Source organism: Myxine glutinosa, chromosome 5, assembly GCF_964187855.1.
Source record: "Myxine glutinosa chromosome 5, kmMyxGlut1.1, whole genome shotgun sequence".
Classification (NCBI taxonomy): domain Eukaryota; kingdom Metazoa; phylum Chordata; class Myxini; order Myxiniformes; family Myxinidae; genus Myxine; species Myxine glutinosa.
In genome coordinates, this window is record NC_136265.1 from 161,417,888 (window position 1) to 161,443,301 (window position 25,414).

General features: G+C 46.7%; 1 protein-coding gene across 2 annotated transcripts in view; it reads right to left on the reverse strand.

The window, feature by feature from the left end:
* The window catches only part of LOC137426840 (cAMP-dependent protein kinase type I-alpha regulatory subunit), a 73,276-nt gene that overhangs the window by 10,947 nt on the left and 36,915 nt on the right, over nucleotides 1–25,414 (reverse strand). For both annotated transcript variants that reach the window (XM_068115792.2, XM_068115791.2), the window contains one exon: nucleotides 20,209–20,255. In XM_068115792.2, the coding sequence (XP_067971893.1) occupies nucleotides 20,209–20,255 (47 nt within the window). The remainder of the gene's footprint in view (nucleotides 1–20,208; nucleotides 20,256–25,414) is intronic.

The following is a 25,414-nucleotide window of genomic DNA, read 5'->3' on the forward strand; positions in this document are numbered from 1 at the left end:
ATGCAAGTAGGTAGTGGTGGATAGTGGTAGTAGATAGAGGTAGTGGTGGTAGATAGTGGATAGTGGTGGACAGTGGTGGATAGTGGTAGTGGTGGATAGTGGTAGTGGTGGTGGTGGTAGATAGTGGAAGTAGTGGTGGTAGCGGTAGCTGGTGGATAGTGGTGGATAGTGGTAGATAGTGGTAGATAGTGGTGGATAGTGGTGGATAGTGGTAGATAGTGGTAGTAGCGGTAGCTGGTGGACAGTGGTGGTGGTAGATAGTGGTAGTGGTGGATAGTGGTAGATAGTGGTGGATAGTGGTAGTGGTGGTAGATAGTGGTAGTAGTGGTGGTACCGGTAGCTGGTGGATAGTGGTAGATAGTGGTGGATAGTGGTAGTGGTGGTAGATAGTGGTAGTAGCGGTAGCTGGTGGACAGTGGTGGATAGTGGTGGTGGTAGATAGTGGTAGTGGTGGATAGTGGTGGATAGTAGTAGATAGTGGTGGATAGTGGTGGATAGTGGTAGTGGTGGATAGTGGTAGATAGTGGTGGATAGTGGTAGTGGATAGTGGTAGTAGCGGTAGCTGGTGGATAGTGGTGGATAGTGGTGGATAGTGGTAGATAGTGGATAGTGGTGGACAGTGGTGGACAGTGGTGGATAGTGGTAGTGGTGGACAGTGGTGGACAGTGGTAGTGGTGGACAGTGGTAGTGGTGGACAGTGGTAGTGGTGGACAGTGGTGGACAGTGGACAGTGGTGGACAGTGGTAGTGGTGGACAGTGGTAGTGGTGGACAGTGGTAGTGGTGGACAGTGGACAGTGGTGGATAGTGGACAGTGGTGGATAGTGGTAGATAGTGGTGGATAGTGGTAGATAGTGGTAGATAGTGGTGGATAGTGGTAGTGGTGGTAGATAGTGGTAGTAGTGGTGGTACCGGTAGCTGGTGGATAGTGGTAGATAGTGGTGGATAGTGGTAGTGGTGGTAGGTAGTGGTAGTGGTGGTAGATAGTGGTAGTGGTGGATAGTGGTGGATAGTAGTGGTTAGTGGTGGATAGTGGTGGATAGTGGTAGTGGTGGTAGCTGGTGGATAGTGGTAGATAGTGGTGGATAGTGGTAGTAGCGGTAGCTGGTAGATAGTGGTGGATAGTGGTGGATAGTGGTAGATAGTGGTGGATAGTGGTGGATAGTGGTAGATAGTGGATAGTGGTGGAGAGTGGTGGACAGTGGTGGATAGTGGTAGTGGTGGACAGTGGTAGTGGTGGACAGTGGTAGTGGTGGACAGTGGTAGTGGTGGACAGTGGTAGTGGTGGACAGTGGTAGTGGTGGACAGTGGTAGTGGTGGACAGTGGTGGACAGTGGACAGTGGTAGTGGTGGACAGTGGTAGTGGTGGACAGTGGACAGTGGTGGATAGTGGACAGTGGTGGATAGTGGACAGTGGTGGATAGTGGACAGTGGTGGATAGTGGACAGTGGTGGATAGTGGACAGTGGTGGATAGTGGACAGTGGTGGATAGTGGTAGTGGTGGATAGTGGAAGTGGTGGGTAGTGGTGGATAGTGGTAGTGGTGGATAGTGGTAGTGGTGGATAGTGGTAGATAGTGGTAGTGGTGGATAGTGGTGGATAGTGGTCGTGGTGGATAGTGGTAGTGGTGGATAGTGGTAGATAGTGGTAGTGGTGGATAGTGGTGGATAGTGGTCGTGGTGGATAGTGGTAGTGGTGGATAGTGGTAGTGGTGGATAGTGGTAGTGGTGGATAGTGGTAGTGGTGGATAGTGGTAGTGGTGGATAGTGGTAGTGGTGGATAGTGGTAGTGGTGGATAGTGGTAGTGGTGGATAGTGGTAGTGGTGGTCGTGGTGGATAGTGGTCGTGGTGGATAGTGGTCGTGGTGGATAGTGGTCGTGGTGGATAGTGGTCGTGGTGGATAGTGGTCGTGGTGGATAGTGGTCGTGGTGGATAGTGGTCGTGGTGGATAGTGGTCGTGGTGGATAGTGGTCGTGGTGGATAGTGGTCGTGGTGGATAGTGGTCGTGGTGGATAGTGGTCGTGGTGGATAGTGGTCGTGGTGGATAGTGGTCGTGGTGGATAGTGGTCGTGGTGGATAGTGGTCGTGGTGGATAGTGGTCGTGGTGGATAGTGGTCGTGGTGGATAGTGGTCGTGGTGGATAGTGGTCGTGGTGGATAGTGGTCGTGGTGGATAGTGGTCGTGGTGGATAGTGGTGGATAGTGGTAGTGGTGGATAGTGGTAGTGGTGGATAGTGGTAGTGGTGGATAGTGGTAGTGGTGGATAGTGGTGGATAGTAGTAGTGGTGGATAGTGGTAGTGGTGGATAGTGGTAGTGGTGGATAGTGGTAGTGGTGGATAGTGGTAGTGGTGGATAGTGGTAGTGGTGGATAGTGGTGGTGGTGGATAGTGGTGGTGGTGGATAGTGGTCGTGGTGGATAGTGGTCGTGGTGGATAGTGGTCGTGGTGGATAGTGGTAGTGGTGGATAGTGGTAGTGGTGGATAGTGGTAGTGGTGGATAGTGGTGGTGGTGGATAGTGGTGGTGGTGGATAGTGGTCGTGGTGGATAGTGGTCGTGGTGGATAGTGGTGGGGTGGATAGTGGTAGTGGTGGATAGTGGTGGTGGTGGATAGTGGTGGATAGTGGTCGTGGTGGATAGTGGTCGTGGTGGATAGTGGTCGTGGTGGATAGTGGTAGTGGTGGATAGTGGTCGTGGTGGATAGTGGTAGTGGTGGATAGTGGTAGTGGTGGATAGTGGTAGTGGTGGATAGTGGTAGTGGTGGATAGTGGTAGTGGTGGATAGTGGTAGTGGTGGATAGTGGTGGATAGTGGTAGTGGTGGATAGTGGTAGTGGTGGATAGTGGTAGTGGTGGATAGTGGTAGTGGTGGATAGTGGTAGTGGTGGATAGTGGTAGTGGTGGATAGTGGTAGTGGTGGATAGTGGTTGTGGTGGATAGTGGTTGTGGTGGATAGTGGTTGTGGTGGATAGTGGTTGTGGTGGATAGTGGTAGTGGTGGATAGTGGTAGTGGTGGATAGTGGTCGTGGTGGATAGTGGTCGTGGTGGATAGTGGTCGTGGTGGATAGTGGTCGTGGTGGATAGTGGTCGTGGTGGATAGTGGTCGTGGTGGATAGTGGTCGTTGTGGATAGTGGTCGTGGTGGATAGTGGTCGTGGTGGATAGTGGTGGATAGTGGTAGATAGTGGTAGTGGTGGATAGTGGTAGTGGTGGATAGTGGTAGTGGTGGATAGTGGTAGTGGTGGATAGTGGTAGTGGTGGATAGTGGTAGTGGTAGTGGTGGGGTGGATAGTGGTGGTGGTGGATAGTGGTGGTGGTGGATAGTGGTGGTGGTGGATAGTGGTCGTGGTGGATAGTGGTCGTGGTGGATAGTGGTCGTGGTGGATAGTGGTCGTGGTGGATAGTGATAGCGGTCGTGGTGGATAGTGATAGCGGTCGTGGTGGATAGTGATAGCGGTCGTGGTGGATAGTGATAGCGGTCGTGGTGGATAGTGATAGCGGTCGTGGTGGATAGTGATAGCGGTCGTGGTGGATAGTGATAGCGGTCGTGGTGGATAGTGATAGCGGTCGTGGTGGATAGTGATAGCGGTCGTGGTGGATAGTGATAGCGGTCGTGGTGGATAGTGATAGCGGTCGTGGTGGATAGTGATAGCGGCCGTGGTGGATGGTGATAGTGGTCGTGGTGGATAGTGATAGTGGTCGTAGTGGATAGTGATCGTGGTCGTGGTGGATAGTGATAGCGGTCGTGGTGGATAGTGATAGCGGTCGTGGTGGATGGTGATAGCGGTCGTGGTGGATAGTGATAGCGGTCGTGGTGGATAGTGATAGCGGTCGTGGTGGATAGTGATAGCTAGACTACGGATTTTTATGTTAAGAAAATAGGCCTTTTATGTTTTGAAAAGCGGGAATTTTTTTTTTTTATGTGAAAAAATCCCGAAATATTTTTTTCCCCCGTTTTATTCATTTTTTATTATTACCAAGTTTTTCAGAAATCAGTCAAAAAAAGAACAAAAAATGGTAAGCTTTTTCCTGCACAACATTAAGCACTCTGGGCTAGTAAACAGGTAAAAAATGACGTTCAGGTACCTTTATTGCAACCGCATTGTTTGATAAGTAGAGGACTAGAAGAAATTGACAAGACCCTTTTAGGAACGGTTAAAGTAGGTGTTTGAAATCATTATCTTGGTAATGTTCTCCTTGGTGAGGCAGTGTCGGCGGTCGGTGAGGACGTTTCTGGAGACGGAGAAGGACCTTTCCACGTCGACGCTGACGATGGGGCAGTACCTCAAGAGGGGGATGTCGGCAAGCTTGACTCCAGCCGGCACACCAACCTCAGATCCGTGCTGATCTCCATCCAGGATCAAAGCCACTGTCCTCAGCACACCAATGTCGGGATTGCGCTGCAGCACCGCCTTGAACTTGGTGAGCAGGATCTCCTTATGGCAGCCTCGGATCTTTTCGAGCTCCTCCTTGGCCTGATCAAGGAGCTGGAAGGCCTTGGCCAGCTCCATGCCGGCCTCCTCCAGCTGCTTAAGGATCTTCGGGATGAACGACACGTGGGCATTTAAGAAGACCAAACTGAGCTTGATGTCCGCCTTTCCGAACAGGTCCTTGGCACTCCGGATTGCCATCGCGTCGTCATCGTTCAGCTGGTCCACAATGTCCTTGACGGCCTCGAAATGCTCGGCGTAAAACACCGCGGCGTCGATCCACGTCCCCCACCGAGTCAGAATGGGCTCCGGGGGGAGAGAAAGATTGGGCTGCTGCTCCTTCCAAAAGACAACACGCGACGGGGCTTTGACGAACACCTTCTTCGTCGTGGCAATCAGGTCGTTGACGTCCTTGAACATTTCTCGGACTGTCTCGCAGACACGGTGGAGCGCGTGGGCAATGCAAGTCACATGCAGCAAGTCCGGGAAGAGTTCCTTCAGGGCATGGCCGGCCTTGATCATATAGGCCGCGGCGTCGCTGACGAGGACCTTGAGGCACTCCAGCTTGAAATCAGGCCAAAGATAGCGCAGCGTGTCATTGACTGCACGCACGATCTCCCCGGAGTTGGTCTTCTCCAGAAACATGCACTGGACGAGGTGGGGACGAAAGTACCCCGCCTTGGACAAGCGTCCCGTGATGATGTTGGCCACATATCGACCTGCCGAATCGGTCGTCTCGTCGACGGACAGCCAGATGGGCTGCTGTCCGAGGTCGGCACGGATCCCCGCCAAGGCCTCGTCGTAGCACTTGTCGAGGTAGTGCTTTCGAATCCAGCTTTCATCGGGGATCTGGAGAGTGATGTGCTTCTCCAGGAACGACCGGAGGGCAGGGTTTTCCAATTTCGACCATGGGATGCCAGCGGCCAGCATGGCCTGGCACAGCTCCTGAGCCACGACGTCGCACTTGTGCCTCTTTCCGCCACCAAAGTCCTCCATGGTGGCTTGCGTGACCGTCCTCTTCTTCTTCAAGGCCAAATTGCTCTTGTGGCGGTCTCCTCGGACATGTTGGGCCAGCTCAGACTTCTGCTTCGCCCGGAAAGTCTTTTCACAAGCTCGACAGAAAGCCGTGTCACTCGACACGTACTTGAAGGTGGCCCCATCGCCGCCAGCGTTGAATTCCTTCAGCCACTTGTCACGAAGAGCAGCACTCATCTTGATAGGAGACTTGTTCACACTTTGTGTACACTCTCTCACTGTAGTACACCGCCTCACTGCTGTACACGCTGGGGACGCAACGCACGCAAGTGGACGCAAAGTTTTGTTTTTGAGATCGATCGCAGTTAAAAATTTTGATCGCAGTTTAAAATTTCGAAAAATTCCCCAATTTTTTTTAGCGTTGCCAGACATTTTCGACCAAAAAGGGCATTTTATTTTATTTTTCCCGAAAAAGGGCGAAATTCTTTTTTTCTCCGAAAATAGCAAAATAATTTTTTTGCGCGCAAAAAAGCCGTTTTATGTGAAAAAATATTTTTTATTTTTTCACATAAAAATCCGATGTGCAGTGATAGCTGATAGCGGTCGTGGTGGATAGTGATAGCGGTCGTGGTGGATAGTGATAGCGGTCGTGGTGGATAGTGATAGCGGTCGTGGTGGATAGTGATAGCGGTCGTGGTGGATAGTGATAGCGGTCGTGGTGGATAGTGATAGCGGTCGTGGTGGATAGTGATAGCGGTCGTGGTGGATAGTGATAGCGGTCGTGGTGGATAGTGATAGCGGTCGTGGTGGATAGTGATAGCGGTCGTGGTCGTGGTCGTGGTCGTGGTCGTGGTGGGTAGTGATAGTGGTCGTGGTGATAGTGGTCGTGGTGGATAGTGATAGTGGTCGTGGTCTCGGTGGATAGTGGTCGTGGTGGATAGTGGTGGATAGTGGTAGATAGTGGTAGATAGTGGTGGATAGTGGTGGATAGTGGTAGATAGTGGTAGATAGTGGTGGATAGTGGTGGATAGTGGTAGATAGTGGTAGATAGTGGTAGTGATGGATAGTGGTGGATAGTGGTGGAGAGTGGTGGAGAGTGGTGGACAGTGGTGGACAGTGGTGGATAGTGGTGGACAGTGGTGGACAGTGGTGGACAGTGGTGGACAGTGGTAGTGGTAGTGGTGGACAGTGGTGGACAGTGGACAGTGGTGGACAGTGGACAGTGGTAGTGGTGGACAGTGGTAGTGGTGGACAGTGGTAGTGGTGGACAGTGGTAGTGGTGGACAGTGGACAGTGGTGGACAGTGGACAGTGGTGGACAGTGGACAGTGGTGGACAGTGGACAGTGGTGGACAGTGGACAGTGGTGGACAGTGGACAGTGGTGGACAGTGGACAGTGGTGGACAGTGGTAGTGGTGGATAGTGGTAGTGGTGGATAGTGGTAGTGGTGGTAGTGGTGGATAGTGGTGGATAGTGGTAGTGGTGGATAGTGGTAGTGGTGGATAGTGGTAGTGGTAGTGGTGGGTAGTGGTGGATAGTGGTAGTGGTGGATAGTGGTAGTGGTGGATAGTGGTAGTGGTGGATAGTGGTAGTGGTGGATAGTGGTAGTGGTGGATAGTGGTAGTGGTGGATAGTGGTAGTGGTGGATAGTGGTAGTGGTGGATAGTGGTAGTGGTGGATAGTGGTAGTGGTGGATAGTGGTAGTGGTGGATAGTGATAGCGGTCGTGGTGGATAGTGATAGCGGTCGTGGTGGATAGTGATAGCGGTCGTGGTGGATAGTGATAGCGGTCGTGGTGGATAGTGATAGCGGTCGTGGTGGATAGTGATAGCGGTCGTGGTGGATAGTGATAGCGGTCGTGGTGGATAGTGATAGCGGTCGTGGTGGATAGTGATAGCGGTCGTGGTGGATAGTGATAGCGGTCGTGGTGGATAGTGATAGCGGTCGTGGTGGATAGTGATAGCGGTCGTGGTGGATAGTGATAGCGGTCGTGGTGGATAGTGATAGCGGTCGTGGTGGATAGTGATAGCGGTCGTGGTGGATAGTGATAGCGGTCGTGGTGGATAGTGATAGCGGTCGTGGTGGATAGTGATAGCGGTCGTGGTGGATAGTGATAGCGGTCGTGGTGGATAGTGATAGCGGTCGTGGTGGATAGTGATAGCGGTCGTGGTGGATAGTGATGGCGGTCGTGGTGGATAGTGATGGCGGTCGTGGTGGATAGTGATGGCGGTCGTGGTGGATAGTGATGGCGGTCGTGGTGGATAGTGATGGCGGTCGTGGTGGATAGTGATGGCGGTCGTGGTGGATAGTGATGGCGGTCGTGGTGGATAGTGATGGCGGTCGTGGTGGATAGTGATGGCGGTCGTGGTGGATAGTGATGGCGGTCGTGGTGGATAGTGATGGCGGTCGTGGTGGATAGTGATGGCGGTCGTGGTGGATAGTGATGGCGGTCGTGGTGGATAGTGATGGCGGTCGTGGTGGATAGTGATGGCGGTCGTGGTGGATAGTGATAGCGGTCGTGGTGGATAGTGATAGCGGTCGTGGTGGATAGTGATAGCGGTCGTGGTGGATAGTGATAGCGGTCGTGGTGGATAGTGATAGCGGTCGTGGGGGATAGTGATAGCGGTCGTGGCGGATAGTGATAGCGGTCGTGGCGGATAGTGATAGCGGTCGTGGCGGATAGTGATAGCGGTCGTGGCGGATAGTGATAGCGGTCGTGGCGGATAGTGATAGCGGTCGTGGCGGATAGTGATGGCGGTCGTGGTGGATAGTGATGGCGGTCGTGGTGGATAGTGATGGCGGTCGTGGTGGATAGTGATGGCGGTCGTGGTGGATAGTGATGGCGGTCGTGGTGGATAGTGATGGCGGTCGTGGTGGATAGTGATGGCGGTCGTGGTGGATAGTGATGGCGGTCGTGGTGGATAGTGATGGCGGTCGTGGTGGATAGTGATGGCGGTCGTGGTGGATAGTGATGGCGGTCGTGGTGGATAGTGATAGCGGTCGTGGTGGATAGTGATAGCGGTCGTGGTGGATAGTGATAGCGGTCGTGGTGGATAGTGATAGCGGTCGTGGTGGATAGTGATAGCGGTCGTGGTGGATAGTGATAGCGGTCGTGGTGGATAGTGATAGCGGTCGTGGTGGATAGTGATAGCGGTCGTGGTGGATAGTGATAGCGGTCGTGGTGGATAGTGATAGCGGTCGTGATGGATAGTGATAGCGGTCGTGATGGATAGTGATAGCGGTCGTGGTGGATAGTGATAGCGGTCGTGGTGGATAGTGATAGCGGTCGTGGTGGATAGTGATAGTGGTCGTGGTGGATAGTGATAGTGGTCGTGGTGGATAGTGATAGTGGTCGTGGTGGATAGTGATAGTGGTCGTGGTGGATAGTGATAGTGGTCGTGGTGGATAGTGATAGTGGTCGTGGTGGATAGTGATAGTGGTCGTGGTGGATAGTGATAGTGGTCGTGGTGGATAGTGACAGTGGTCGTGGTGGATAGTGATAGTGGTCGTGGTGGATAGTGATAGTGGTCGTGGTCGTGGTGGATAGTGATAGTGGTCGTGGTGGATAGTGATAGTGGTCGTGGTGGATAGTGATAGTGATAGTGGTCGTGGTGGATAGTGATAGTGATAGTGATAGTGGTCGTGGTGGATAGTGATAGTGGTCGTGGTGGATAGTGATAGTGGTCGTGGTGGATAGTGATAGTGGTCGTGGTGGATAGTGATAGTGGTCGTGGTCGTGGTGGATGGTGGATAGTGGTCGCGGTGGATGGTGGTCGCGGTGGATGGTGGTCGCGGTGGGTGGTGGTCGCGGTGGGTAGTGGTCTTGGTGGATAGTGGTCGTGGTGGATAGTGGTCGTGGTGGATAGTGGTCGTGGTGGATAGTGGTCGTGGTGGATAGTGGTCGTGGTGGATAGTGGTAGATAGTGGTAGTGGTGGATAGTGGTAGTGGTGGATAGTGGTAGTGGTGGATAGAGGTAGTGGTGGATAGAGGTAGTGGTCGATAGTGGATAGTGGTAGATAGTGGATAGTGGTAGGTAGTGGTGGATAGTGGTAGTGGTGGATAGTGGTGGTGGTGGATAGTGGTAGTGGTGAATAGTGGTAGTGGTGAATAGTGGTAGTGGTGGATAGTGGTAGTGGTGCATTGTGGTAGGGGTGGATCGTGGTAGGGGTGGATAGTGGTAGATAGTGGTGGATAGTGGTAGCTAGTGGTGGATAGTGGTAAATAGTGGTAGATAGTGGTGGAGAGTGGTAGGGGTGTATTGTGGGAGTGGTGGATAGTGGTAGTGTTGGACAGTGGTAGTGGTTGATAGTTGTGGGTAGTGGTAGTGGTGAGTTGTGGTGGTGCTAGTAGTAGATAGTTTTCTTTTTGCTCCCCATTCCAAAAAAGGAAATTTCAAACAGAACAACAGCATGCAACTCAATGCCACCGAGATAATCTAATCTACATATGCAAATAAAAAAGGTATTTTTGACCCTCTTCCTGTCACTATCCTATATTTTCCATGCTTTCCTCATCCCAACACCTCCTTTATATTTTCTTCTCCCCATCCATATTCACACCAGCTACCCAAGATTCCCTCCCCCTTTCCCTTCTTAGTCCCAACATGATGCCATCAATGGAACTCTCTCCCTTCTCCTCTCACAGTGAAAGACGGAGTTCCTCAGGGCAGTGTTTTGGGCACACTCTACTTCTGGTGGATAGTCTCTCCGATGCTGTGAAAAGCACTTCCTTTTTTCAGATGGCTCCACATTGTGTCATACAATACCCCCGTCCTTCTGCGAGACAGACGGCAGCTGCATCTCTCTCTGCTGATCTGCGAGTGATAAGATACTGGTCTGATGAATGGAACATGTCCTTCAATCCCAGAACATTCTTATCTCAAACTTTTGTCTACCCATATTATCTATTTATTTGGTCATCCAATGGAAGAGGTTCAGTCTCGCGAACTTCTAAGCCTCACCATCAGCCATGACCTTTACAGGGCCAACCACATAGCAAAGCTGGCCTCCAAAGTCAGCTGCAGAATGGGCATCCTCCATCGATCGAAGTCTTTCGTTGGAAAATCAGAGCTAATAAGTCTAAAAGGCCTTGATCCATAACTCAATAGAGTACTGCTCTCCGCTATGGGCTGGTGTTCCAGCATCACATGTCTCTTCTGGATTCTGTGGAATCTCCCATGATGAGGCCAAAGCACAAGGTTTGTTGCTCTTCCATTGCAGGCAGGTCAGTGGCTCTCTGTTTTCTACAGTCTATTCGTCAACATTGCTCACCTGCTCCCTCAATCCCAAGAATCCTAAGGTTAAGGTCAATCCCTCCTAAGGTCAAGAGACCTTACCCAGCAACTCCAGGATGGACGAGTTCTTCCAGTTAAGCTTCAAAAATCCAGGCCGACATCAACGCCTTTGACCCTCACTTCTCCGATCAATGGAACTGCCTGCCGGAGGCTGTTCTGTCTCACTCTACCCCCCAGAGATTCAAGTAGGCAGTGCACCGCCATCTTGTGTCGGCCGCCACTCTGACCCATGATCTTTATTATCCCCATTAACCCTTCCTAACGCAACCCTCTTGACTTGCCAATTTCAGTGTCCCTCCCTTTTCCTCCACTATCCAGTAATACACAATTGTTGTCCTGCTAGCCCACTGCCAATTTAACCTTGCTCTTACATGTCCCTCGCTCTTGTCATTAAAAAAATCCTCATGTGTATGCAGCAATAGGCAGAGGGCACTTGTTGATTTTAGGTCAAAAAATAAAATTCAGACATTCAAGCTTCCATACTCAAGTTGAAAAACTAGTCAAATGATTCATTGCTTTTTGAACATTTTTCAACTCCCTTTAACAAGCCCAAAGCAATTTATTTGGGGAATAAGAAGAACTGTTGGAAAATCCTTCATAATTACACAGTATATGACGAGGCAAATCAGAGCACAAACGTGGCCTTTTCAAAACATAAACAGCCAGGTTTTATACATTTTACACCAAGCAAAATCGGATTTGACAATTCAAATGACTACTGGGCACGACATTAAGATATTCCGCTCATGTTCCTAGAAAGGGAGGATGAATTGAAGGTGCATTCGCCTATTGTAGAAGACCCCCACCCCCTCCCCACCCACACCTACTGCACCCCCAACCCAACCCAACCGTGGGACGCAAAGGAAAAGTGAGTAAGCGACACTGACAATGAGGCCTTGAACAAATGGGCGACAGTGGAGCAAGGCAGATAAAGAAGAAAAAAATCGAGCGAAAAAAATAAAAATAAAATGAAAACCCGGTGAGGCCCTCTTCCGTCACTTGTTGGGAGACTGCGAGAACACAGATGCCAAAATATAAGTTCACGTTCTATGGACGGCAGTGCCATTGTGATAATCTTCCTGTTGCCACAAGATTTGACACTCAGCGCCACAGCCCCCAGGACACCACACTGACATCAGAGGGGAGAGGCTGATGTCATGCAGCTGTTTCGACCCACGAGCATTGTTGCAATTGCTACCACACGCTCATGCAACAAACAGGAACATGAGACTGGAAAAATAAAAATCAACGTTGGGGCAACCCCAGAATGAGTTAATGGTTTGGGTTATCCAGAGAAAAGATGAGGTGGAGAGTTGAGATCTTGGGTAGGGAATTTACAAATCAAAATGGATGAAGTGAACAACATACAGTCGTGGCCAAAAATATTGGCACCCTTGCACATCTTTCAAATAATGCACCATTTCTTCCAGAAAATTGTTGAAATTAAAAAATATTTTGGTATCCACATACAGTCACGTGAAAAAGTAAGTACACCCCATGTAAAGTTTTGACTTTTTCAACATATTTCAACATACAGCTATTTGATCTTCATTTCAACAATATTGATAGATAAAGGTGTTATAATATAACAAATATCATGAAACATTTACATTTTGTAGACCATTGTATAATTTAAATAAACATAAATGCAAATTTCGCATGTGGAAAAAGTAAGTACACCCCGACATTTATCACTACTTCAAATACCTAAAATTAGAATCAGGTGCACCAGCTCAGGTGCAAATGATTAGAACATCGTTAGAGAGGATCTTGGAGGAACCTGTCTTATTTAAACCTCAGACATTTAGTTTGGTTTGCTCTTTGTTGTTGGTGTGTGGCGTCACCATGCCTAGATCAAAAGAGCTCTCTGAGGCCTTCAGAAAGAAGGTTATACATGCCCACGAGTCTGGGAAGGGATTTAAAAAGATCTCCAAACAATTTGAAATCAATCATTCGACTGTCCGGAAGATCTACAAGTGGAGAAGATTCCAAACAACTGCCAACTTGTTCAGGCCAGGCCGCCCGAGCAAGTTCAGCCCGAGAGCAGACCGCAAGATGCTGAAAGAAATCTCTAAGAACCCCAGAATGTCATCACGGGACCTACAGGTAGCTCTTGCCACTGTTGATGTCAAAGTGCACGAGTCTACCATTAGAAAGAGGCTGCACAAATTTGATCTACATGGGAGGTGTGCCAGGAGGAAACCTTTGCTGAGGTGTTCATTGGCAAACTTTAGTCTTGCCCTGATGTTTTTTCTGGACAGCAAAGACCAGCACTTCTGGAACAATGTGATTTGGACAGATGAGTCAAAGGTAGAGGCATTTGGCCACAGTACCAGAAGACATGTTTGGCAAAAGCCAAAGACAGCATTTGACCACAAGAACCTGATACCAACTGTAAAGCATGGTGGTGGAAATATTATGGTTTGGGGCAGCTTTGCTGCATCAGGGCCTGGGCAGCTCACCATCATAGAATCCACTATGAATTCTTCATTGTACCAGAGGGTGCTTGAGGATAATGTGAGGCCATCTGTCGGAAAGTTGAAGCTCAACCGAAGGTGGACCTTGCAACATGACAATGACCCTAAACATACCAGTAAATCCACCAAGGAATGGCTGAAAAGAAAGAAATGGAGGGTTGTGGAATGGCCAAGTCAAAGCCCAGATCTAAATCCCAACGAGATGTTGTGGGGGGATTTGAAACGAGCTGTGCATGCAAGAAACCCCTCAAACATCGCACAGCTGAAAGAATTCTGTATGGAGGAGTGGGCAAAAATTTCTCCCAGTCGATGTCAGAGACTGGTAGACAGATATAAGAAACGCCTACTTGAGGTTGTTTCTGCCAAAGGGGGCAATACCACCTATTAGAGCCAAAAGTGTACTTACTTTTTCCACAGAAGGAAATAGCATCTCTGTTAATTTTTTATTGAATAAATTATTGCAAAGTCAATTTTTCATTGTTTTTTGTTCAATTAGATCACCTTTATCTATCGATACTGTTTAAATGAAGATCAAATATTGATATGTCCACATATGTTAAAAAGATTTAAAAAAACATTTCGTGGGGTGTACTTACTTTTTCCACATGCAAAATTTGCATTTATGTTTATTTAAATTATACAATGGACTACAAAATGTAAATGTTTCATGATATTTGTTATATTATATCACCATTCTCTATCAATATTGTTGAAATGAAGATCAAATAGCTGTATGTTGAAATATGTTGACAAAGTCAAAACTTTACATGGGGGGTACTTACCTTTTCACGTGACTATGTATTTCTATGGTTTGCAGTGGAACAAAATAAAAAAAATCTGAAAAAAATTACTAAATCTTAGCTTATTCCACACAGAAATCCTAAAGTGGCCCAGACAATATTATTGGCACCTTTTAGAAGTTGTTAGAAATAATTAGATTTCAAGCAGGTGATTCTCCTTTACTTTGGAAATGAACTCACATACGGTGAGTTGCAGGTGCCTGCAATATAAAAAATCTCTCATTCAACCAGTTTGAAAAGAGAAAAGGAGTCATTCTGCTGTTTTGTGTCACTGTGTGTACCGCAATGAGTATGGAGAAAAGAAAGAAAACCAGAGAATTGTCTGAGGAGGTCAGACACAAGATTGTAGCCAAGCATGGACAATCTTAAGACTACAAGTCCATCTCCAGAGACCTTGATGTTCCTGTGTCCACCGTACGCAATGTTATCAGGAAGTTTAAGGCCCATGGCACTGTAGCCAACCTCCCTGGACGTGGCCACAAGAGAAAACTTGATCGAAGATTGCAGTGAAGGATTGCTCGAATGGTGGAGAAAGCACCTCAATCAATTGCCAAACAGATTCAAGCTGACCTTCAGACACAAGGTACAACAGTTTCAACTCGTACCATCCGTCGCCAACTCAATGAAAGAGGGTTCTATGGTGGGAGACCCAGGATTTTTTTTTTTTTTTTGGATACAAGATCGAGGCTCGTGAAAGAGCTAACATTAATCGCACAAAAAGTGAAACCGACACACAAAACACAAAAAATAAGGGGAGCGGCAGACAAGATGGGGAGAGAGGGAGAGGAGAGAGGGGAGAGAGAGGAGAGGGGGAAGGACACAAACACAACATTTGAGAGCAGGGACAATGGGAGAAATGTGGGAGGGGGAGGGCTTTGGGGGAGGTGGGAGAGGTGTAAAACATATGAACACTGCAAGGACTTCCACGAAAGAAGTTGGAATTTCCAAAAAAAAAAAGAGAGACATAGGAAAGCCTGACGTAAGATGAGTTCGGATGAGAAAGATGTGCGGACGTGCGGATGACATAAGATGAGTGCGGACGTGCGGATGAGAAAGAGACATAAGAAAGCCTGACTGGAGTTTGCCAAAACACACCTGAACAAGCCAAACTCCTTCTGGGAGAATGCCCTGTGGACAGATGAGACCAAATTCGAGCTTTTTGGTAAAGCACATCATCTCTATGTTTACAGAAAACAAAATGAAGCCTCCAAAGAAAAGAACACCTTCCCTACAGTCAAACATTGGATTGTTCAAGTGATGTTTTGGGGGTGCTGTGCTGCCCCTGGCAATGGGTCCCTTGAATGCGTGCATGGCATCATGAAATCAGGAGATTACCAAGGCATTTTGGAGCGCAATGTTCAACCCAGTGTCAGAAACCTGGGTCTCCATCAAAGGTCATGGGTCTTGCAGCAGGACAATGACCCCAAACACAATTCAAAAAGCACCCAGGAATGGTTCAAGACAAAATGCTGGGCTGTTCTGAAGTGGCCAGCAATGAGTCCAGATCAAAATCCCATTGAACATCTGTGGGGAGATCTGAAAACAGCAATTGGGAGAAGGCACCATACCTTTGAGATATTGTGCTATATATCGTTTTTGGCCCCATCCTAAAAGTGAAGAATCAGTTGTATTAAAAAATGATCATATCCATATCCTGACTCGGATCTTCACCAAAATCCAATCAATTTGTCCTCGTCACGCACCCAACCTGCCCATCAAATTGTCCAAATTTGTTGACAACTTTTTGAGATGTTATGCTCACAAACAAACACAACCACAGACAGACATGAAAACATAACCTCCATCCACGTTCGGTGGAGGAGGTAACAAATGCAAACCAATTGTAGGTCACACAAACAACGAACATTCAGCAGAGGAAATGAACACATAAAATATGGATAAAGGGAGTTGACAAGTGGCTTTGCTTTTAAAATCACTTCCTGCACAGGAATTCTCAACATGAAAAGCCGTACAAGTATTTTATGCTTTTTTCACGGATGTTATCAGCACAAGTCATCCATCAGATGGATATCTACATGGCTGGGCGAAGCAATATGCGGTCATTTTTTTGTTTCTTCATGGGCAAGCAACCTTTCCTGTGCTTAAAATAAAGACCGATTCAAGACTGGGTGGTGCTTCTGCTGCCAAAACAATATCAAAATAAATCCTGGTCATGAGATTTGTGCTTACGTTTGACAAAAGTTGCTCCAGTGACAGATGAAAATGAAAACAAAGTTTGACTCACAAATAATTGTAATAGACATACGAGTTTAAGAACACACGAGTTGATGGTGGAAATTGTACTTTGAAAGATTACTGAATGTGGAAAATGAGAGAGGAAGCCCTGAGAGGTATAGAAAATTGATGGATCCATGAAGGAGGTTCAAGAGGAGGAGGTGAGAAAAGCACTTGACAAAATGAAAAGAGGGAAAGCATGTGGACCATCTAAAGTTCTGACCGAATTAGTAAAGGCGCTAGGAACTGAAGGAGTTAAGTGGATGGGAGAGTTGATTAGGAAAGTGTGCAGTGAGGAGAAGATACCAGATATTTGGAGGAAGCGCATACTAATACCAAGTTTCAAAACGAAAGGTGATATCCCTCATTCAAAATTACAGACGGATCAAATAAATGGGTTAGGGTGCTGGAGGTACTGGAAAGGATTGTAGACCTAAAGCTAAGGGTGATTGTAAATACAGAAGGGATGAATTATGGATTCATGTAAGGAAGGGAAACAGTGGATGGGATTTTCATCATGAGACAGATCCAGGAAAAGATGCTGGAAGCAAATAAGAACCTGTACCGGGAATTCATAGATCGAGAGAAGGCATATGATAGGATTCCAAGAGAAGTGGTGTATTGGTGTTTGAGCAAGAATGTGGCAGATACAGTGTGGTGTGCACCATTCAACTTTCTCTTTATGTGCAGTCAATTGTGTGTGTGTTCACAGGATACACACGTGGTGAGAGGTGTGGAGTTAATATTTTAATCACGCATTAAATGTGTTTCCCAATCAGCACGTCAGAATGCACGATAATCAAGCATTATGTTACGCAAATTACTACAACACCCAATTTATGTTCGTGTGTGTTACGTCTAAATAGATGAACCAAAGGACCAGGAGACAGGTTTCTTCCAAGGGTAATATATTCAATCCAGAACTAAAGAGAGTAACAATTACTCCAAGCAAGCACAGCACGCACCAAGAGTTCAAGCACCTCAAGGCCACACTTCCGCGTTGTTAATCTTTAAATAGCGCTTTAAATGCATGTTTCCCAATCGGCCCGTTACCGGATTGTGACCACCGTATGGTCATTCTTCTTTTGACTAAGGATCCCAGCTGGCCAAGTCGGCTCACTAGTTTGCTACTTTGGCCCATTAGTTAGAGAATCTGCTGAACTGTTTGGTCAGGGAAGAACGCAAGGACCTGCAGAAACTTCTAAGAATGCAGGAAATGCTGTTTCTGATGATCAATTTTTCAAAATTTCATGGGGGAGGACCCCCCCAGGCCACCTGAAACTCCACCCCTTCCCCCCTTGGGAATTTTGAAAAATTGATCAAGGGAACACAATTGGTGCACCTCCAGTCTTGAAATTCCTGGATCCACAACTGAAACAACAAATGGGAACACACGATATTTTAGAATTGAGGTTGGTCTACATCAGGTGTCTGTCTGCACCTGAAAGCTCTTCCTTTTCGTAAAAGTGACGGATGTGCTGAGACACAACATTAGAGATAGAGAACTGTGGGAGCTCCTGTTTGTAAACTTAGTCATACCAGCAGAGTCAAAGGAAGAGCTGCAGAGAAGGTTGCTGGAATGGCAAGAGAGCTTACAGAGGCAGGGATTAACATTAATGTTAATGAAAGTTAATGCTATAAAGACAAAGATAATGGTGTGTGGTAAGACTGGCGTAGAGAGGGTCAAGATTGTAGATATAATGGGTGGAGATCTGACACAAGAAGACAAATTCAAATACTTTAATTCATCACTAAAGGAAGGAGGAGGTTGTGAAGCATAAATCCAGGATAGAGTTAAGGTGGACAAGATGGAAGGAGGTTGGTGGAGTCATTTGTGATGGAAGATTGGAATGCTACCGAGAAAATTGAAGGTGAAGATCTACAAGACAATGATTATGTTATGATTATGTAACAAGGTTATAATCTATGGAAACAAGGGCTATGGGAAAAAGGGAAGAGGAGTTGCTGGAGAGGACAAAGATAAGAATGCTTCGGTGGATTCTCGGAGTATCACAAAGAGAGTAGTTGATGAATGAGGAGATGCGCAAGAGAGCTGGAGTTGGAAGTATCCCAGAAAGGATTAGAGAGATGACATTGCAGTGGTTTAGACGAGTGATGAGGAACCATTCAAGAAAGCATGGAATGAGCCAATTAGAGGGAAAGGATCAGAAGACCAACAGAGATCAAGGTGGAAATGAGGGGAGGTCAAGGAGAGAGATAAAAAGAGCACGGATTTGAGAGAGAAAAATATGCGGAGGACAGAGCAGGGGTGGAGAAGGTATATCCGAGTGGCCGACCCCGAACTGTTGGGATTAAGGCACAGAGAAGATGATTACTCGTTCATGAACTATTTAAATAAAACAGGTACGTACAACTAAATCAAGGCCCATCTTGATTCCACAAGTAAATGTAATGGGTATCGTGACCCCTCTCCCCTCCCCCACCCCCCTCCCACAGTACACACAATGTTGCATTTGTCATCACCATGTCCAGCATTCCAAATATTAAATAAATAGATGCTTCCAAGTAACAATTTTTACGTACTATGACCTACCACTACAACAATCTCCCAAAGCTCCACCTGCTCATCTATAAATGTTTTCACAATCGGACAGTCCGACACACTGACTTTATCCCTCCATCATTACTGGCTGGAAAAAAAAATCCCCAAATTTAGCAAATCATTCTCTGGGATATTATCTAGACTTCATTTGTTCGTTATCTAGATGTTACCACACTGCCCTCATAATCTATCAATACAAACTCAACCCAAATCAGGACCCGTTGTGCACCACATCAACGCCTTGAACTTGACAAGGTACACCATTTATTCCGACTCGCTCTCAACTTGCATAATAAAGAAAACTATTTGACATTTCATCTTCAGTCGATCTATGGGAGAATCTGGTTAGAGTGGCCGGCTTCCTTGTGGCTGTGTCCTTTTTGTGAGGGCTCTGATGAGTCTCTGGAATCGTGTTATAGAAGTCCATCTCTGAAGCTCCAGTTATCAGCATAATCTCAAAGTTAGCCTCCAAAGAAGGCTGCCACCTTTTAACTCTATTTAGGGCCTGGTCTTTCCTCGGCATATAAACAGTGGACAAGGACTTCATCAAAAGTTCCATGGACTGTGGCTGCCCCCTATGGGGTGGTGCTATAGCTTTTCCATGTTGCCACCATGTGAGGTTGTAGAGTCCAAGGCCCTCTATCAATAGCATCGCAAGACAAGAGGCTGGCTGTGCAATGGTCTTCAAGAGTTGTGTTTTGTTTCATGATCTACCCTCAAGGGCTTCAAAAGTCTGCTGTCCACTGCTGCCTCGTGATCTGTCGTTTCTACCCAATAACATTTCCATATCTGCTGAGACCCTCACTACCCTTTTTCTAACAATTATCATGCTGTTGCACATTCAGTCTTCTTACCCACGGTATGTTGACCATTCACCCTTTATAGATATTCACCACGGTCTTCCATGAGTCTTGACACCTGTTTTTTTTTTTTTTTTTCAGATGCAAAAATAACCTCGAGACTGTCATATTTTTGCAGTCACCACTTTTTTGAACACGATTTTCCATTTCATGTGTAGAAGTGTATTGGTTGCAATGTTTATGACATCTAGTACCACTAGGCCATCCTGCCAGCCCAGATATCAAACTTAATATCAATACAATCTCCACGGCATAATGCAAAACCACGCTTCGGTTTTATTACATAGGAAACTTAAAATGTGACATTTAATCTCTATAACTTACAAGTACATTATAGGTAATTGTTAGGGATGGAGAGGCAGGAAAACAAATTACAAAAAAAATAAAAATAGTAACAACTGATTTATAAACATGATACCCATTCCCCTCCAACCAGCCATACACAACACATTGCTGCGTCAATATAAATGCCCCTCTCCTTTCACCATCCCCATACACCAAATTGCGTTTGTTGTTAATTTAAAAAAAAGAAAAAGTCCCTTTAATGGGATGCAAGTGAAATGTGCCACTGCTTGGAAAACTTACATCAACCTCTCCTTGGTCAATTACGTAGAAGTTATCTCCCTCATCTCCTGCAGAAGAGAGATTATTAGCTGTGTTCTGGCATGCAGAGGACATTGTAAATGGCAGTACAACCCTGGTCTGTAATATATACATATACACATTCATATACATATACACATATTTGCATGAAGATGATTAATTGAGCTTTCCGATCTGGATGAACACCGTGATGATGGCTTTTCATCTGAATGATGACAGGATTTGATATTGGAATATTTGCACTGCAAGAGGCCATTCTGGGTCTGCAGTCACGATTTCGTCACGGCATCCGTCCTCATTGGAAAATGTATCATCTTCATAGAACTCCCGAACGCTAAACATAATGGTGATGCCTCCTGGTCGGAATTGGTGGGGTTGAAGACAATGTGTCCATGTGGCAGGTGGCACTTGGTGGTCCCAGATCATGCATTTACCACAAAGGGAAAGCTGGCAACTGTAATTGGACTCAATCTGGTGTCCTCAATCACAGTAAGGGGGGGTATCATTAACCAATATTAATAAATATATATATATATATATATATATATATATATATATATATATATATATATATATATATATATATATATATATATATATATATATATATATATTGTTGCGAATATGGAATTTGGCCTCCATATCCGCTTGTAAATATTCCCCTATTTCCCCAATATTCCCCAACTATCCCCAATCCCCCATTCCCTAGTCCCATTGTCTGTAAACAACAATCAGTAGAGCCGACCTTCCCCTTTTTCCCCCATTAAATGTCGTGCCCAGGTCCACCGCACCACACGTAGACAACTTTCGGACATCTTGCTAGTTATTCTTAGTCTATGTCAGTTAAGGACTCGTTTCCATTAATTATGACTCTTCGTTGCACCAGAATGTGATTATATGGCACCAGTAGTGAGTTTAGGACCTTTCCCATACCTCCTCCCATCTTCTTCCCCAAACAACAACAATAACAACAACTACAACAACAATTATAACTACAACTACGACTACAACAACAGAGGGGCGGGGAGTGTGCGTCCTCACACCGGCTCGGTTACCCGCCATGACCATGCGCTCCACGGCGTTACCCCGAAGGGGCTGGCTGTCAGCTCCTCGTCAGGGGCGGAGCCAGTAACCCCCCCACGCACCCAATGAGAAGCAACGTGCCGATTCCATCTGGGGCGGAGCTAACGAGCCGAGGGCGTGTCACTCCCCGCCGGATATACGAAGGACTCACCGGATGTGAGGTCAGATGCGCCCCCAGCTTGAGACGAAAAGACGCCACCTCGAGCGCTGTGCAACCTTCCGCATCTCTGGACCGGACCGGGTCGATCCTGCCCTGAGCCCAGGTGCACCTGGAGCCATCGACAACCGCTTTCCTGCCATCAACCCCCGTGTGAGTCAGCCTTGTCCCGTTTACCTGTCGTCTGTTGGGGTTAATGTAAGGTTGTGTCTAAGTGCCTATCTTCCTTTGCTGTCCCTCTCGTCCCTGTAATCTGACCTTCCGTAACGAATATAATCTCCTCCGGAGGTCTTGAGAACTGAACCCTTGGAGTCGTGTCATTTGAAACCCAGCCGTGTATCTGTTCCTTCATTGACCTAGCATAGCGCGACTAGTCAACTTCGAGTATAATCGGTAACTTGTGCAGACGTGGTCATCCCAAAACCGCTCGGTAAAATAACATCTAAGCCACGTCTGTAACAATATATATATATATATGTATATATATATATATATATATATATATATATATATATATATATATATATATATATATATATATATATATATATATATATATATATAAACGCGAGTTGTCTGTGTGCAGTTTTTGTGTCTGCGTTTTATTCAGATGGGTGAATGGATCTTCATCAAACTTTCAGAGGTTCATCAGTGAGTGCCTGGGAGTGTTTTATGCGAAATAAATAAATAAATTTTTAAAAAAAGTTCGTTTTTTTGGAGTTAAAAAATAAAAAAATAAAAATTAATAATAATAATAATAATAATAATAATAACTAGCCGAAACCCGTGGAACATCCACGGAAAGGAGGATGTGGTGTATGGATAGAGTGTACCATTATGGATGGCATAGGGGATTTGCTTGTCCGAGTAAGAGTTACGAAGAAAGATGAGAATGAAGAGTGCGTATATGAGCAACGTATTTATTGCAATCTACTTAAATGACAACGCTACGACATACTTTTGAAAAATGAATGGATTCGTAATAGGAATCGGCATAGCACCACTCTGGGATTGTCCACTCAGTGGACGGCTTGCTGTCGCCTTCGACTGTCCAATCAGCGGACGGCTTGCTTCGCCTTCGCCCAGCAGACGCCAATACGATGGCGTCGTAAGATGGCGTCGTATCGGCAGTTAATCGGATGCTTTTGGGCCCCAACGTCGGCTAATTCAGATTTTTCGAGTATGGCTGTACGTGATAAACAAAGAGCGCGGTTCGTAGATCGTAAATCCATTAGTGCCGTGGGCATCGGGTCACTGGGTGCGGCATAAAAGGGATAACAAAGTCGAGTCCTTACGCTATTATTATATAGACTAGCCGAAACCCGTGGAACATCCACGGAAGGGAGGATGTGGTGTATGGATAGAGTGTACCATTATGGATGGCATAGGGGATTTGCTTGTCCGAGTAAGAGTTAGGAAGAAAGATGAGAATGAAGAGTGCATATATGAACAACGATCGCCCGCCGACACCGGCACAAATGCATGCTCTGGATTGTCCACTCAGTGGACGGCTTGCTGTCGCCTTAGACTGTCCAATCAGATGAGACAGCTGGCTTAACGTCCTCTGATGCGACGTCACACCTGCGAGGTATCAGGAGGCGGGAACCGAATCCAAAACAGAAGCTTAAGTAAAGACCATCGGAGATCTCCTGCGGCAGCGTTTCTAACCGATGTGGTAAAGTACAGTACGTACAGTAAAGGACATTCTCATTGATCCGTTGATTAACTATAACTGACCTGCGCCGCCCTGCTGTAGCTTGACATGTTAGCAGGTACTCTGACCTTTTTCACAACTTCAAATGGCGTTTCATAAAATCCTGCTGTGACTCGACATGCGCCGCACCATAATCATTGGCTCATAAAACCCTACACTGCTACAGAGGATTATACTACCACCGGAAGTCGGCACTTGGTTGTCCACAGAGGGAGGGAAGAAACACACCATGTGGAATGAAAAACAAAATGCTTTAAAATATTCAAGAAAGAAACATTTTTTTTCATTTAATATTCCGTAAGTATTTATTGTACGACCAACGATTGTCAAAATAAGAACCTGCTTTGGGCAATCGCACACTATACCGTCGAGGCCGCTTTTACAGAATAAGAAGGAAATAATTAAATTAATGCTTACCTATTTACATCGTTGAGTCAATCCATCAAAAAATCATTTTTTAAACCTGTAATCACTGGTTGTAGGGAATGCAGATTTGACGATCAGCTGATTTATGTGTGTGTGTGGGTGTGTATTTTAGACTTGGACAATATAAGAAGGAAAATTGCTTTGCAATACATGCCCATTTGCAAGTTTCAGATCAATATCAGTAAGCAGTAAGCACGGCCCATTATTTAATGACACCACTCGACTGTCCAATCAGCGGACGGCACGCATCGCCTTCGCCCAGCAGACGCCAATACGATGGCGTCGAAAGATGGCGTCGTATCGGCCGTTAATCGGATGCTTTTGGGCCCCAAAGTCAACTAATTCAGATTTTTCGAGTCTGGCTGTACGTGATAAACAAAGAGCGCGGTTCGTAGATCGTAAATCCATTAGTGCCGTGGACATCGGGTCACTGGGTGCGGTGTAAAAGGGATAACAAAGTCGAGTCCTTACGGTATTATTATATAGATAACTCGATAGTGCCGAAGCCTTTTTAAATTAATGACAGTTATATACAAGTACACATTCACATAAATAAATACAAAACAATCACCAGACATTTGAATACAAATAAATCAAACAATTCCGGAAGTGTACGAAGTTGGTAGTACAGCTTCTTCTTCTTCCTGATCGGCAACACACTTAACTCGGAAACGTGATGAACGCCACATTCACCCACCAGCATATATATATGAACCCCCTTCCTCTCCTGCCTCCGACCCCCCTCCCCTCCACCGAGTCCTCCCCCCCTCCCCACCCCTTCCTGGAGGGAGGAGTGGGATTGAAGAGAGTGAGGGCGTTTGTTCCAGAGGCGGGAGAAAAGAGGAATGAAAGGGTGAAGGTGAATAGAGAGTCTTTATTTTGGCAGTTTAACCATAAGAGGGTTGCAGGCAGATCTTGCGCGACCTGTAGGAATGTTTGGGGGACAGAGCACAGACAAAGCTGGGGGAGCTAAGCTGGAGAGGAGTCGGTCGGTAGAAGACAGAAAGACCACAAATCTGCCTGCGGTGAGTGAGTGAAAGGCCCTCGGAGTTAACTTCATCGCGGGAGATTCCAATGATTCTGAAAGCTTTGGTTGCAACGGCGTGAAGCCAAGCTAGGTGTGAGGCAGGAGCAGAGGGGAGCTGCGGATATTGTATGAAACATGTATTCCATTTAGCTGCGGATGAAAGCCTTGTATGTGGTGAGGAGCTCAGGTGTGCCAAGGAAGGACTTCGCACGACGGAGGATGCCCAGTCGGCGACTGGCTTTGGAGGCCAGCTTGGAAATGTGGTTTTCCCAGGAAAGATCATGGCAGATAGTGAGACCCAACAGCTTGAGTGACAGAACTTCTTGGAGAGGATTGTTGAGAAAGTAGATGGGAGGTTTGTCCAGTTGGTCTTTTCGGAGAGACATCGTGAGTGTGAGATTTGTCAGGATTGAAAGACATGTTCCACTTGTTTGACCAGTCTGTGATTTTGTCCAGATCTGCAGAGAGCGAGGAGGCTGCAGACTGCCGATCTGAGGAATGAGGCATGGAGCGGCAGAGAGTGGAGTCATCAGCAAAGAGATAGAGAGGATTTTCCAGAGAGTCGGAGAGATCATTGATGAAGACCAGAAATAGCACAAGGCCCAGAACACTACCTTGGGGAACTCCAGCCAGAACAGGAAAGGGAGATGAGAGAAAAACATTCAGGGCCACACGTTGACTACGACCAGAGAGGAAGTCCGCAAGCCATGCGTGGAGATTTCCATGGATACCATAGGAGGAGGGTTTGGTGAGCAGAGTGGGGTGCCAGACCGTATCGAAG